This window comes from Schistocerca americana, chromosome 1, assembly GCF_021461395.2.
Source record: "Schistocerca americana isolate TAMUIC-IGC-003095 chromosome 1, iqSchAmer2.1, whole genome shotgun sequence".
Classification (NCBI taxonomy): Eukaryota; Metazoa; Arthropoda; class Insecta; order Orthoptera; family Acrididae; genus Schistocerca; species Schistocerca americana.
The window spans coordinates 1080728933-1080741325 of record NC_060119.1 but is presented as its reverse complement, the minus strand read 5'-3'; the positions used below and the strand labels follow the sequence as shown (position 1 = coordinate 1080741325).

The following is a 12393-nucleotide window of genomic DNA, read 5'->3' as shown; positions in this document are numbered from 1 at the left end:
GGATGACTGTATTTGTATCAGTCTCCACACAGGTCACATCAAATCACCATTCCAGCAACGATACACTGCTCCCTTTCCAATTATGCGACCAGGAGACCACACCATGGAGATCAAGCAAACTGGTAAAACCACAAACGTCACTATTGAGTGAGTCAAGCCAGTGCCTTCACTTCCACAAGACATCATGAAGACACTGCAAGCTTCATTACACCCAGAGACGTCCATGCTGACCTCACATGCAGTTACCATCTCTATCCATAAGCCAGCAGCCACAATGTCATCACAAGCAGCAACTACACAGATTCCATGGCCAGCAGTTAGCTCAATAGCTGTCCAATTTTCTTGGATTGGACCATATGAGAAAACTTTCCTGACCTAGCACTAGATACACACAAAAAGCTCTGGAACAGTGCCCTAGCAGAAAATGAAATAAGAAACAATCTTTCTGGGTGAGCATCTGCAACTGAGTATTGTGATAGACATGAAAATCAACATTTCAGTTGTAAGGCTTTTATTTTTAATGTGACAACCAGTTTTGGGTGAACAATGTCCATCACCATGTGCAAATCACTGAAAACAGAGGAGAGGAATGCGATAAAAATAATTTTTCTATATTCCTGCATGAATGAAATAATTAAAACTAATGCAGACATCATATACACAATTTTTAGGCCGCCCGGCTAGCTGTGTGGTCTAACGCACTGCGTCCTGAGAGGGAAGGCATGCTGGTCCCTGGCATGAAGCCTTCCAGCAGATTACTGTTAAGGTCTGGTGTGCTGGCCAGCCTGTGGATGGTTTCTAATGCAGTTTTCCATCTACTTTGGCGAATGCGGGCTGGTTCCTCTTATTCTGCCTCAGTTACACTGTGTCAGCGATTGCTGCACAAACACCCTTACCACGTATGTGTACACCATACTTACTCCACTATGCAAACATCTGGGATTGCCCTCATCTGGTATGAGATGTTCCCGGGAGGGGGGGGGGGGGGGGGGGGGGTCCACTGGGGGCCAAACCACACAATAACCCTGGGTTTGCTGTGAGGCAGTGGTGGTGTGGGTGGACTGCTGTGACCTGTTGTGGGGTTGTGAACCACTGAGGGCTACAGTGGGATGAAGCCTATCCATCGTTTCTACATTGCTGATTTAATACAATACAATACACAGTTCTTAGCAGTTGTTGGGCTAGATATGGTGAAACGTTAAAAGAAATAAGAAATAAAGAATAAAGAAATAAGAAATAATAAAATACTGTGGTGACAGCTAATAATAACACAAAGAAACAGCCAGATGAAGAGGCTTGGTGTAAGATAGGAGCCAGAACATATACGTCAGTCATGTGCTGCAACCCTGAATGTCACGTTACTGGGTACAGAGGAGGCAACTACCACAAGCGAGTGTAGTGCATGGAGTGATCTGCACTGAACGGCATGAGACTAATTAGTCCAGACACTCGCACTTAACTGACAATATTTAAATATGGAAATGGAGAGAAAGTATTATGAACATGAAAGGTGAATAGAGAAGCATAATACAACAAATCTAATGGATTAATCAACACATTAAAATAAGGCAACAAAATGAACAGATGATAAAACCACCAAATAAAAAAGATAGCTGCTTAAAGAGATGTGGGCAGAATAAAAACTAAATAAATAATAAATTGTGTCAGTTTAAAAGTGAATGGCCTGGCTAGCTGGTCTCATGTCATTGCCATTTGTTCATCCTAAAAGATGGCCATTGTATTGTCACACCGAAGTTCACCAGTTTAGCTTTCTCATTTGCATGCACCACTCTGTGCCCTTTGCTTGCTTGCTCCTTATCTGAACAGATTTTCTTGCATTTTTCTAGAGGGTCACACTTTGCACTGAGTGTCAATAATGCATAAATCTCCCAGTTACACTCACAACTACAAGTGTCCTTTCCTTTTATGAGCAATACTGTACAGTCTGTTGGTGTGACTGGCTCCTGAGTAACATGGAGGGAAATTCAAATTTCAGCCACTTTTACTATTTGTGTTGTTGAGTTTACAACCATTAATTCTTCATGTTCTGCAGATTTTTCAAGAAGAAGAACTTTCAAGAATGTAGTATGAGTCAGAGTTTACATTTATATGAATATTTTTCTATTTTTCAAAGAAAATAATTACCTACAGCTGTATCAACAAAGGCTGTTTACAATATACTACTACTTGTCATGCAGCTTTATAATGAATATGTCTGTTCAGTTCTGAGTAACTGTTGGTAAATATATGTCAATTTTTTGATGTTCCACTATTTAGCAAAGTAAAGTTACTTTAACGTGTACAGTGTCTTCTACTGTGTGCAGTATCACAAAAGAAATAAAATGGAATATTGGTGATTAAATTGAAATTATGCAACTGTGATATATTGAAGCTTTTCATTGTGATGGTGTATGGGAACACAGTCATACAATAATTAGAGATTAGGGATAAATTTTTCTCTGACTGCAAGCATGATTTTCAATTTCTTTTTGTAGTGAAGATTGTATTTGGGGCTACCAGTCGCATCCTCAGCTCCACCTGTTATGTATAGACATAAACAGCTTTGCTGACCAGTGAGGAGTAACTTCCCAAATGGTGCTGTTGACACAGGTTTTACAGTGCACACTACAGTTGGATAGTGATGACAGCAAAATTCATATTCACAGGAATATTGAGCATTATGTCAGGAACATAGGAATAAGCACCTAGGTTGCCAATTGGGTCACCCAATATAAATGTGTGAGTTTGACATGCAAGTCGCCGAAGTGGCGTCAACTCAAAGGACTTGCACCAGGCGAATGGCCTACCCTACGGGAGGCCCTAGCCACACGGCATTTTATAATGTGAGAGTATTTGGAAACTGATATATAACACTGGCATTATGCTTATGTGCCAGTCCAAGAAAACAATCAGTGTAAATGTCAGCTATAAGGAGATCAAACTTCCAGTCACTAGATGTTATTAGTTCTTGTACTTCTGATGTACTGACAGCAGTCTTACACATAGCAATTCCAAGGATGCTACTGAGGAAAATAAATATATATCTCATATTGATTAGATGTATATGTTCCAGATACATCTCTGGAAAGGATTTGTAACCCTGAAATTGCCCATGACATAATAAAAGAAACTGAAGACCATTTCTGCAGTCAGAATCAAATTTATTCCTAATTTCAACAACTGTGAATATATCATACAATCTATGAAATAATGTTTTGGATTTTGGCATGATATGTTTACCAAATATCTACTTTTATTTTCACCTAACATACAAATATTGCAAAATTAATTCTATCAAATGCAATATGCAAGACTGTTTATCTGGATATTGATCTTATACTCACCTTTGGAAGATCTTTTGAAGGTTTAATATGCATTCCTCCAACCTGAATTGTATTTGGTGTTAGAGGCCTGGGAAGGCCTATGCTTTCATGGTTGTTGAGGAGAAGCAGTGAAGTGCTTTTCCACAACTTATCAATAGATGGAAAATTGTCAATATTTCTAGAATATGTCATCATTATTTCTTGTTGGCGTGGAATATAACTGAAGAACCGCACTAATTCAACAAGGAGTCCACACACACTGTTTAACATCCGTTGTAAAAAATTCATATTCACAGGAATATTAAGCAATATGTCAGGAATGTAAGAATATGCACCAGGGTTGCCAACTGGATCACCCAACATAAACGTGAGAGTATTTGGAATTTGATATATAATACTGGCATTATGCTTATGTGCCAGTCCAAGAAAACAGTCAGAGTAAGCACCAGCTATAAGGAGATCAAACTTCTGGTCACTAGATGTTATTAGTTCTTGTACTTCTGGTGTACTGACAGCAGCCTTACACATTTCAGTTACAAGTATGCCACTTAAGAAAACCAAAGTAAGTGGGTTTGTTTCACCTAGTTCAAAAAGTGACAAGTTTCTCTCTTTATTTGTAAATAATAAAATGAGGCAGTCAATAGGTAATGCTGTACATCAGATATGAGCATTATTCTACTTAATTTATTTTTTATATCAACACTGCTTTACTTACAAAAGCTATCCATTCTGTAGTTTAATTTAATATCTCTTACATTCTTCACGGGTGGAGACTGTGGGAATGGACTAATCACAGTCAAATTATGCCCTCTTTGAGCTAGTTCATGAAGCAATGGTGATATAAAGACCATGTGACTCCTACTTGGAACTGTCACCACTGACAGAATGTTAGCTCCCTGTCCCTGTGTGATGACTCCAGCTAGCAGAAGTATACACTGCCAGATGCTCTGTAACAGAGTAGCAAAAATAAAAAAATAAAAGCTGTTTGTAGGTGTTGCACTCACATTTGTCTGTTGTCATAAGTTCATTTAATCATAAATCTGAATAGCTCTACTATCTCATTGAGATGTATTATTACTTAACTTGTTTGAATATGGTGAATAAATCTGCCTATTCTAAACTACTCAATATTAGGCATCATGTCCAGCTCGTTGTATTCATAGGTTTTATGGCTGTCATTTCTAAAAGATGACGTTTTGGGTGTACACAACAGATAGCAGCCAACACCAACATCAACAAGATGGATAACTATTTACAACAGCAACAACAATAATGACAGATAAAAAATATCAACATAAGAGGTAATTTGAAATCAATTAGAAGTTGATATATGTCTGCAGTTAAACACAACGTTCCACATTTTATAAAACAAATATGGATCAAATTCTTTCACTTTCAGTAGGCATATTTGTCTTACTGAGTGTTGCCTTCTTACATCAGTTGTGTGTCACACACAAAAATAATTCATTTTAACCATGTTGTATGTCATATTCTTGTAGTAAGAATTCTTCTTAAGCAAAAATTCCTACATTGCAACTACTTGAATGCAGCAACTGCATTTTTCAATTAGACTTCCTTTGGATTGGCATTTACTGCACTAGGAAATGTATTAATAGATGTTTATGACTTTCTTTGTTTTTCTTATGCTCGTAATAGTTCATTCACATTGGAAAGGCCCCCTTACTTGCTGCTATTCTGTAGTTACTTGCCATCAACTTTATTAGCATCTAACTGCCATGATAAAAGTCATTGGATAGTGTTAATGGATTGGTATCACTTACTTTGTTGTTGCCACTTTCTGAGATTGATTGGAAAAGAAGACACATACCTTCATGATAAGTTACACAGTGAGTTCAGAAGTTAAGTTTCTCCTCACTCATAAAGTGTTGACAGCTAAAGAAATGGGAGCCACAAAGTATTTTTCATGTGTAACATCTGTAATATTTAGGACTGATGTATAAGAGCTGATAAACACTTAAAATTTTAGCAATAGGTATAAAAAACTGCGATGGGATTGTGGAAATACAGGGTGACTTAAAGGAGATGAAGAGGGGTGTCAAATGAACAGTAGTATGTTGATTTTTCAGAAAAAAAGCCTTTTATTTATACAAAAGCAAAGGTTAATAGCAACATGAAACAGGATAGATTTCTACTCACCACATAGAGGAGGGATTGAGTGGCAGATGGAACATTTAATAGTACATTTAAAAGTAAACTAAGTTACCAGACGGGGTTCTTCTTCAGATGTAGAAAACACACACACACACACACACACACACACACACACACACACACACACACACACACACACAAACGACAAGCTCTAACTTGCACACACATGTCCACTGTCATCTTCAGATGCCTAGGCCTGACAAAGGCTAACATTTAACACTATAGGAAAAGACCAATTGCTATGTAATGTAAGAAAGACATGTCAAGTTTCAGGCAGACACAATTGGCCACAATCTTCACCAACAAAAGAAAGACACATACATTCACATGTACAAGCAAGAACACCTCACACTCACATGACTGCCAACTCCAACATCTCAAGCCGGAATGCAACTGTCACGTGAGATGCAAGCAGCAATATGGAAGGGGCAGGGAAGGGGAAGGAAGAGTAGTGTATGGGTGGGGAGAGAGACAAGCACCATCTGGTGGAGTGTGCAGGGAGTACACTGCCAACAGGCACAGCATCATGAGGTTGAGGGGCAGGGACGTGGGGAAAAAAGGAGCAAGAAAAGAGAGGAGCAGGGAGAGACAGATGAATGCATTGGCAGAGGGCTGCAAATAAACAGGGTGGGAGATGAGAATGGGTAGGAGATGATAAGACAGAGGGGGTGGAAACTTTTGGGTGTAGGGTGTAGAGTCTGTGGACAGTATCTTACTGTAGGTTGAGGGTGGGATAATTACAGGAGTGGAGAATGTGTTGTACAGATAACTCCCATCTGTAAAGTTCAGAAAAACTGGTGGTGGAGGAAAGGATACAGATGGCTTGAGTAGTGAAGCAGCCATTGAAATCAAGTGTGTTATGTTCAGCTGTGTGTTGTGCCATGCAGTGGTCTATGTTGCTCTTGGCCACAGTTTGGTGGTGGCCGCTCATCGTGGAGGACAGCTGGTTAGTAGTCACACCAATATAAAAAACTGTGCAATGATTGCAGCAAAGCTGGTAAATGACATGGCTGCTTTCACAGCCGGCCAGACCCCTGATGGCATAGGATAAACATGTGACAGGACTGGAGTAGGAATTGTGGGATGGGTAAACTTGCCAGGTTTTACACCTGGGTCTTCCACAGGGATATGCTCTTTGTGGCAATCTGTTGGGATTGGGAGTGGAATAGGGATGGACTAGGGTATGTGGAGGTTGGGTGGTCAATGGAACACGACTTCAGGAGGGGTGGGAAGTATCTTGGGTAGGTACTTCAGTCCTGTTACAGAAAAACGTAATACAGAAAAAGGACAAGGAAACTGTAGACAATGACTGGTTCACTGTCATGACTAGAAGCATTTGGACTGAACGAAAACTATTAGCATTTTAAATGGACCAAAAGCTCAGCACAAATAACCATACAAAAGATTATATTGCATACTAGCGTATGGAATCTACCTGCTCCACAAGCTGAGCAGCTGTGCTGGTAAATACCTCCTACTATATGCTTATTTCACTTACTTCCACTCCCACTTGAACTATGGAATATTACTACAGGGTAATTATGCAGGCTTACAACCAGTATTTAAATAGCAAAAGAAAGCTGTCAGGACCACTACAGGACTTAGCCCTTGTTAATCATGAAGAAACTGTTTTGAGTACCTTGATATAATTTTTGAAATGTGGCACATTTACAGTGATAGTATTGATAGTGTTGAGAGGGCTCTCAACAGTGAGTGTATATATACATATTGTAGTCAATCAGTTCTGTACTGTGATTGTGCTCAATGTGTAAACAGAGAGGTAAAATGTCTTAAACTTTCTGTTAATAAATATTCTTAACTTGGAGGCAGTTCACAGCTGCTAAGTAAAAGGAAGATTGTTATTTGGTAAAGTAGTGATCCATTATGAACTAAAAAGAATACTGTTATTCAAAAAGTGCTTAATGAATAGGACATGGTTGATATTGAGATACCAGTGTTTTCTGGAGAAGACTTTGGGAACTGGAAGCAGTGAATGGAAATGTATCTGAAAACTAAGAAATCCTCCACAGTCACTTCAAGAGCAAATATGAGTTTGAGCAATATGGTACTTGGGAAAAAGAAATTTAACTGCACTGAGCTACATATATGCATCAATTTCAAACAAGCAACCAGAATTTGTGAGTGATAAGGAAACTGCTTTTGAGATAATGAAAAAGTTTGATGAATTATACTCCAGGGAACTGACAGCACTGCAATTTATTTGCAGAAACAAGTTGAATAAACTGAAGTTTAGAGACTATAGTGACTTCTACCAGTACCTTGTCTCCTACCTTCCAAATTTCACAGAATTTCTCCTGCAAACTCTTGAGAACTTCCGTGAATTTTGATGGTAGGAGATGAGGAACTCGTGGAAGTAAAGCTGTGAAGATACCTTGTGAGTCATGCTTGACTGGCTGGTTTGACAGAACACTTGCCCACAAAGGGCAAAGGTCCTGAATTTGAGTGTCGGTCCAGCATTCAGTTTTAATCTGCCAGGAAGTTTCAGTGAAGAAACTAAATTAGCAGGCACTTAAGTGATAGAAAACTATACACTGAGATCCTTGCTGGAATCTTTGAACTATAGCAAGGACTTAATTGAAATTTTGAAAGAAAAATCTCAGGCAGTTGAATACATTAAAAGTAAAATAAAATGATGGATTTAAAAAACAAGGATGAAAGTGAAGGTGCATAATCAAATGCATTTTACACTGTGAACCAAACCACTATGAGCTACCAGGAGCAGTTGGATTATGTATTTGACAAACAAGGACATTTCCAGAAGGACTGTTACCAGTCAGGAACAAGCAGAGATTCATGGACATCCTCGAGGAGGCAGTCATGACAGTTGACAACATAGTCAAAATGGACAGGATAGCAGCAGTAACAACTGGTCACATATTAAAGGTGAGTAGATTGAAGAGGCGGTCATCATCCAGGATGCAGAAGATATCAACAGAACTAATATGCCACGATCAGCTTTGTAATGGAGGTACAACCTACGATAGCATGTAATAATGTTGAGTCAGATAACAATGTACAGATTAACTGGTTATTACTCAGTGGTTGTATAGATCATGTTGTCAATAATGATAGTTATTTTTCTGAGTGCATATATTTACAAGACCAAATGCATGTAAAAACTGTGGTTGGTGAAGTTTGACAAGCTGCAAAAGTTGGAAATATGATTAATTATTTTCCACTTTATGATGACATGATTCCAATTCAAATAAAAAAATGTATTTTACATAAAGACATGGGTAGAATTTTGATTACCAATACTAAAGTGACAAAAAAATAAATAAAATTGTGCCTGCAGACAATTCCTCAAAAGTTTTTGATAAAGACAATAACTTACTTGTGATCACTTTCTAAGGAAATAGGCTGTACAAAATGACAAGTACAATTTATAAGAAAGTTATTAATGTAAATAATATGAGTAATAAGGATAGTATATCAGTAAAGGAGAAATGGCATTGTACTCTGGGACATGTAAATTTTAACGATATGGATACATTATGTAAACATCAGTTACCAGATGGATTGTCAACAAATTTAAAATCAGAGTTTATGAAGTGTAAAGTTTGTTTGAAAATAAAATGTGCAATTTACATTTTGAAAGCAATAGAAGCTTAGAAAAAGAAACCTTAGAGATTATTCAAAATGATCTGAATGGGCCTCACTCAACTCACATTTAGCATGAGGAAATATTTTTATTGCTGATTATACATTGTCCAGTCATACTAGTGTGTGTGTGTGTGTGTGTGTGTGTGTGTGGGTGTGTGTGTATGTGTGTGTGTGTGTGTGTGTGGTTTGAGGTTTTTGGGCACTAAACAGCGTGGTCATCAGCGCCCAAATGCATAGAAACAGGAACACATGCGGTGAAGCGACGAAGACGGACAGCGAACAAGGAGAACGGCTAAAAGACACAGACCTGATGCAGTTCCAAATCCTCACATACAGAGGCAAAACAAGAGGAGAAGAGAAGAAATGCACTAAAAAAGGAAAGGAAACACAAGGAAAAGAGAACAGAAATCGAAGTGAAACAAGTAGGTAATTGTGACTGGCGGACCTCTTACCTAAAACCTGGGTGAGCCAGTCACCCAGCAGCACATTAAAATCCTCTCCCTAAAATCCGAGGCAACGAATTGGACAGGACACAAAACCGTAAGACCTTAACTATAATCATTGCATCATCTTGCAAAATAGAGGGCAAATCCTCCTCCCGCCGGAGTAAAAACCATGCGTTAATGTGCCCGATGCGGAGGCAAGTGAGGACAACCTCATCCTGCCTGCATGACTGGTAGGACGTACGCCATGGCCGCGTGGTGGCCTTGACCAGATGCAGCTTATTTTCACCGACTGTCAGTCACTCCTCTTCCCATTGATGCATAACACGAAAACGCAAAAGGGAGGTAACAGCATGGAGGGGGACGGCACATTCAAAAACTTGAGGGAGGGAACATGTGTCTTTGGCAGCCACATCTGCCAGTTCGTTTCCCCTAATACACACATATGTGACCACCTGTCAAAAGCTTGAATAAACACCTCTTGGAGCACCAACCAGTGTGAGACATCTAGGAAGAGAGTCAATGAGGTTCTGGAAGTTACCGACAGGGATGTGGAGCCATGCTGACTCCAGTGCCATGGTGTAAACAGCCCGATTGAGGTGGTCCCACAGATTCTTGATTGGGTTTAGGCCAGGGTGGTTTAGCGGCCAGGGTAGAATGCTAGCCACATCCTGGTGCTCTTTGAAACATGCATGTACACTGCAAGCTGTGTGACATGTTGCACTGTCCTGCTGGTAGATGCCAACATGTCAAGAAAAACAAGCCATAAGTAGGGGTGGACATGGTCCCCAAGGATAGATGTGTACTTTTGTTGATTCATTGTGATGAGATCACTCAGGGAATGCCAAAAAATATCCCCTGGGACATAACACTGCCTCCTCCAGCCTGAGCCCTTCTGACAACTGTTGCCGGGTGTTTGCTTTCAGACATTTTGTGCACAAAATGTGAGTCACTTGAGAAGGTCACTCAACACCACTCAGCATACATCCAACTGCAGTACTGGCATACGAGTTCCAGCCTTTGTCACCAGTGAACAGCATTCAGCTTGGGTGCATCAACCAAGTGCCTGCTGTGGAGGTCCATACACAGAAATGTGCACTGAACAGTCATTGAGAAGACAATGTAGGTGGCCCCTGGGTTAATCTGGGTGGTCGTTTCCTTAACAGTTATTTGTCTATTTGCTCATACTCATCTCCACAGCCATCATTCAGCCCTGTCATCTATGTCCCATGGTGCACCACAGCTGCCTCACTGGTTTTGGATAGTGCCAATTTGCTATACACAGTATTCTTTAATCATAGCGGCACATGAAAAGTTTACAGACTTATACATTTTGAAAATGCTGCCACCCTTGGCTCAAAAGAAAATGATCATGACATTTTGGACATCAGATAAATCACTCTGTTTCCACATAATGACTATGATTGCACTGTTTTCCATGTCCCACTGACCCACTTTATATATTCTCCATTGCTAGCACTGCCACCTGCCATCTGTGAGTGGCTATTGCATGTTGGTATTGAACATAGGACGCGGTCACATTAATGTGAATGGACCCAAGCAGTAAAGAAGCTAGAGTCTACACTGTCAAATCTAAAAATCAAGTTTACAATTGTTAATGAAATTGAAAATTTAACTGGTAGAACTATTAAGAAATTGAAATGTGACAATGGGAAGGAATATTTAAATTCAGATGATTATCAGTTTATAAGATAGAAAGGAATCATTTTAAATGCATCTCATCCCTGTGTACATGAATTAAATGGTACAGCTGAAAGATGCAACAGATCACTTAATGCATATCTGAAGATGCCTGTTATCTGAAGCAAGGATAGATAGGAGATTTTGGCTTGAAGTAGTTTGTGCAGCTGCATACCTTTAAAAACAGAACTTTAGGAAAACACCTTATGAGATAATCTTTGGAAAGAAGCCTACTGTTAAATATTTAAAGTGTGTGGACCAGAGGGTCCAGTTCAACCTTTGACTCATGATGTAATTGCGTTGTGTTGTATGAGATCATAAGGGGTGGAGTGTTTGAAATGGATTGTGTTTTCACAGGGCATGTTGGAGTAAGTTGTGCACACTAATGTGGGATTAATGTTTTTGAATAGTTTGCAAGCAATGTTAGCGCAGCAATGGATGTAGGACTGTGTGTTACTCTAAGTTTTGGAGTTTGTTTGGTTTAGATTAGATTAGATTCAGCTTTTGTTCCACAGACCCAAAAAATGAGATCATTCTCATGGGTGTGGAACATGTCAGAAACTATAACATAAAAAACCTAAAATATCTGAATATAATACTTACAACCCTGACCATTTGTCAGAAGATTGTCAAAATAAGTGGATACATTACAGTAAAATGGAACTGCTAATACTTACAGGATTCATAAACTGTCAGAATGAAACATTGTTATGCACTTTTAACAAATTTTTCATGCACAAAATACATAATCTTAACTGTAGTGACTAAGTGCTGCTAAAACTGAAATGTAACAGACATTTTTACTGAATCTGGCCAAACAGTCCCTGTTAAGATATTCTTCTATAGAGTAGAAGGAGTTGCCTATCAAAAAGTCTTACAAACTCTGTTTAAACCATGCTTTATCCAAAGCCAAGTTGTTAATGGTTGCTGTCAATTTGTTGAAAATATGTGTTCCTGAATACTGGATCACTTTTTGGACCAAGGTAAGTCATTTTAGACTATGTATTGATCTATTTGTTGGAAATAGAGATATCTTACTTGCAACAAATTTCATGAAGGAATAAATATACTGAGAAGCAGTGGTTTACATCACAAATGATTATATGATAATTAGTCAAAACCCTCAGCTG

General features: G+C 39.0%; 1 protein-coding gene across 1 annotated transcript in view; it reads right to left on the bottom strand.

The window, feature by feature from the left end:
- Positions 1–12393, bottom strand: part of LOC124596476 (UDP-glucosyltransferase 2-like) — a 111899-nt gene that overhangs the window by 61743 nt on the left and 37763 nt on the right. The window contains exons 2-3 of the mRNA XM_047135623.1: positions 4039–4270; positions 3345–3937 (exon numbers count right to left, since the gene is read on the bottom strand). Coding sequence (XP_046991579.1) covers positions 3345–3937; positions 4039–4270 — 825 coding nt within the window. The remainder of the gene's footprint in view (positions 1–3344; positions 3938–4038; positions 4271–12393) is intronic.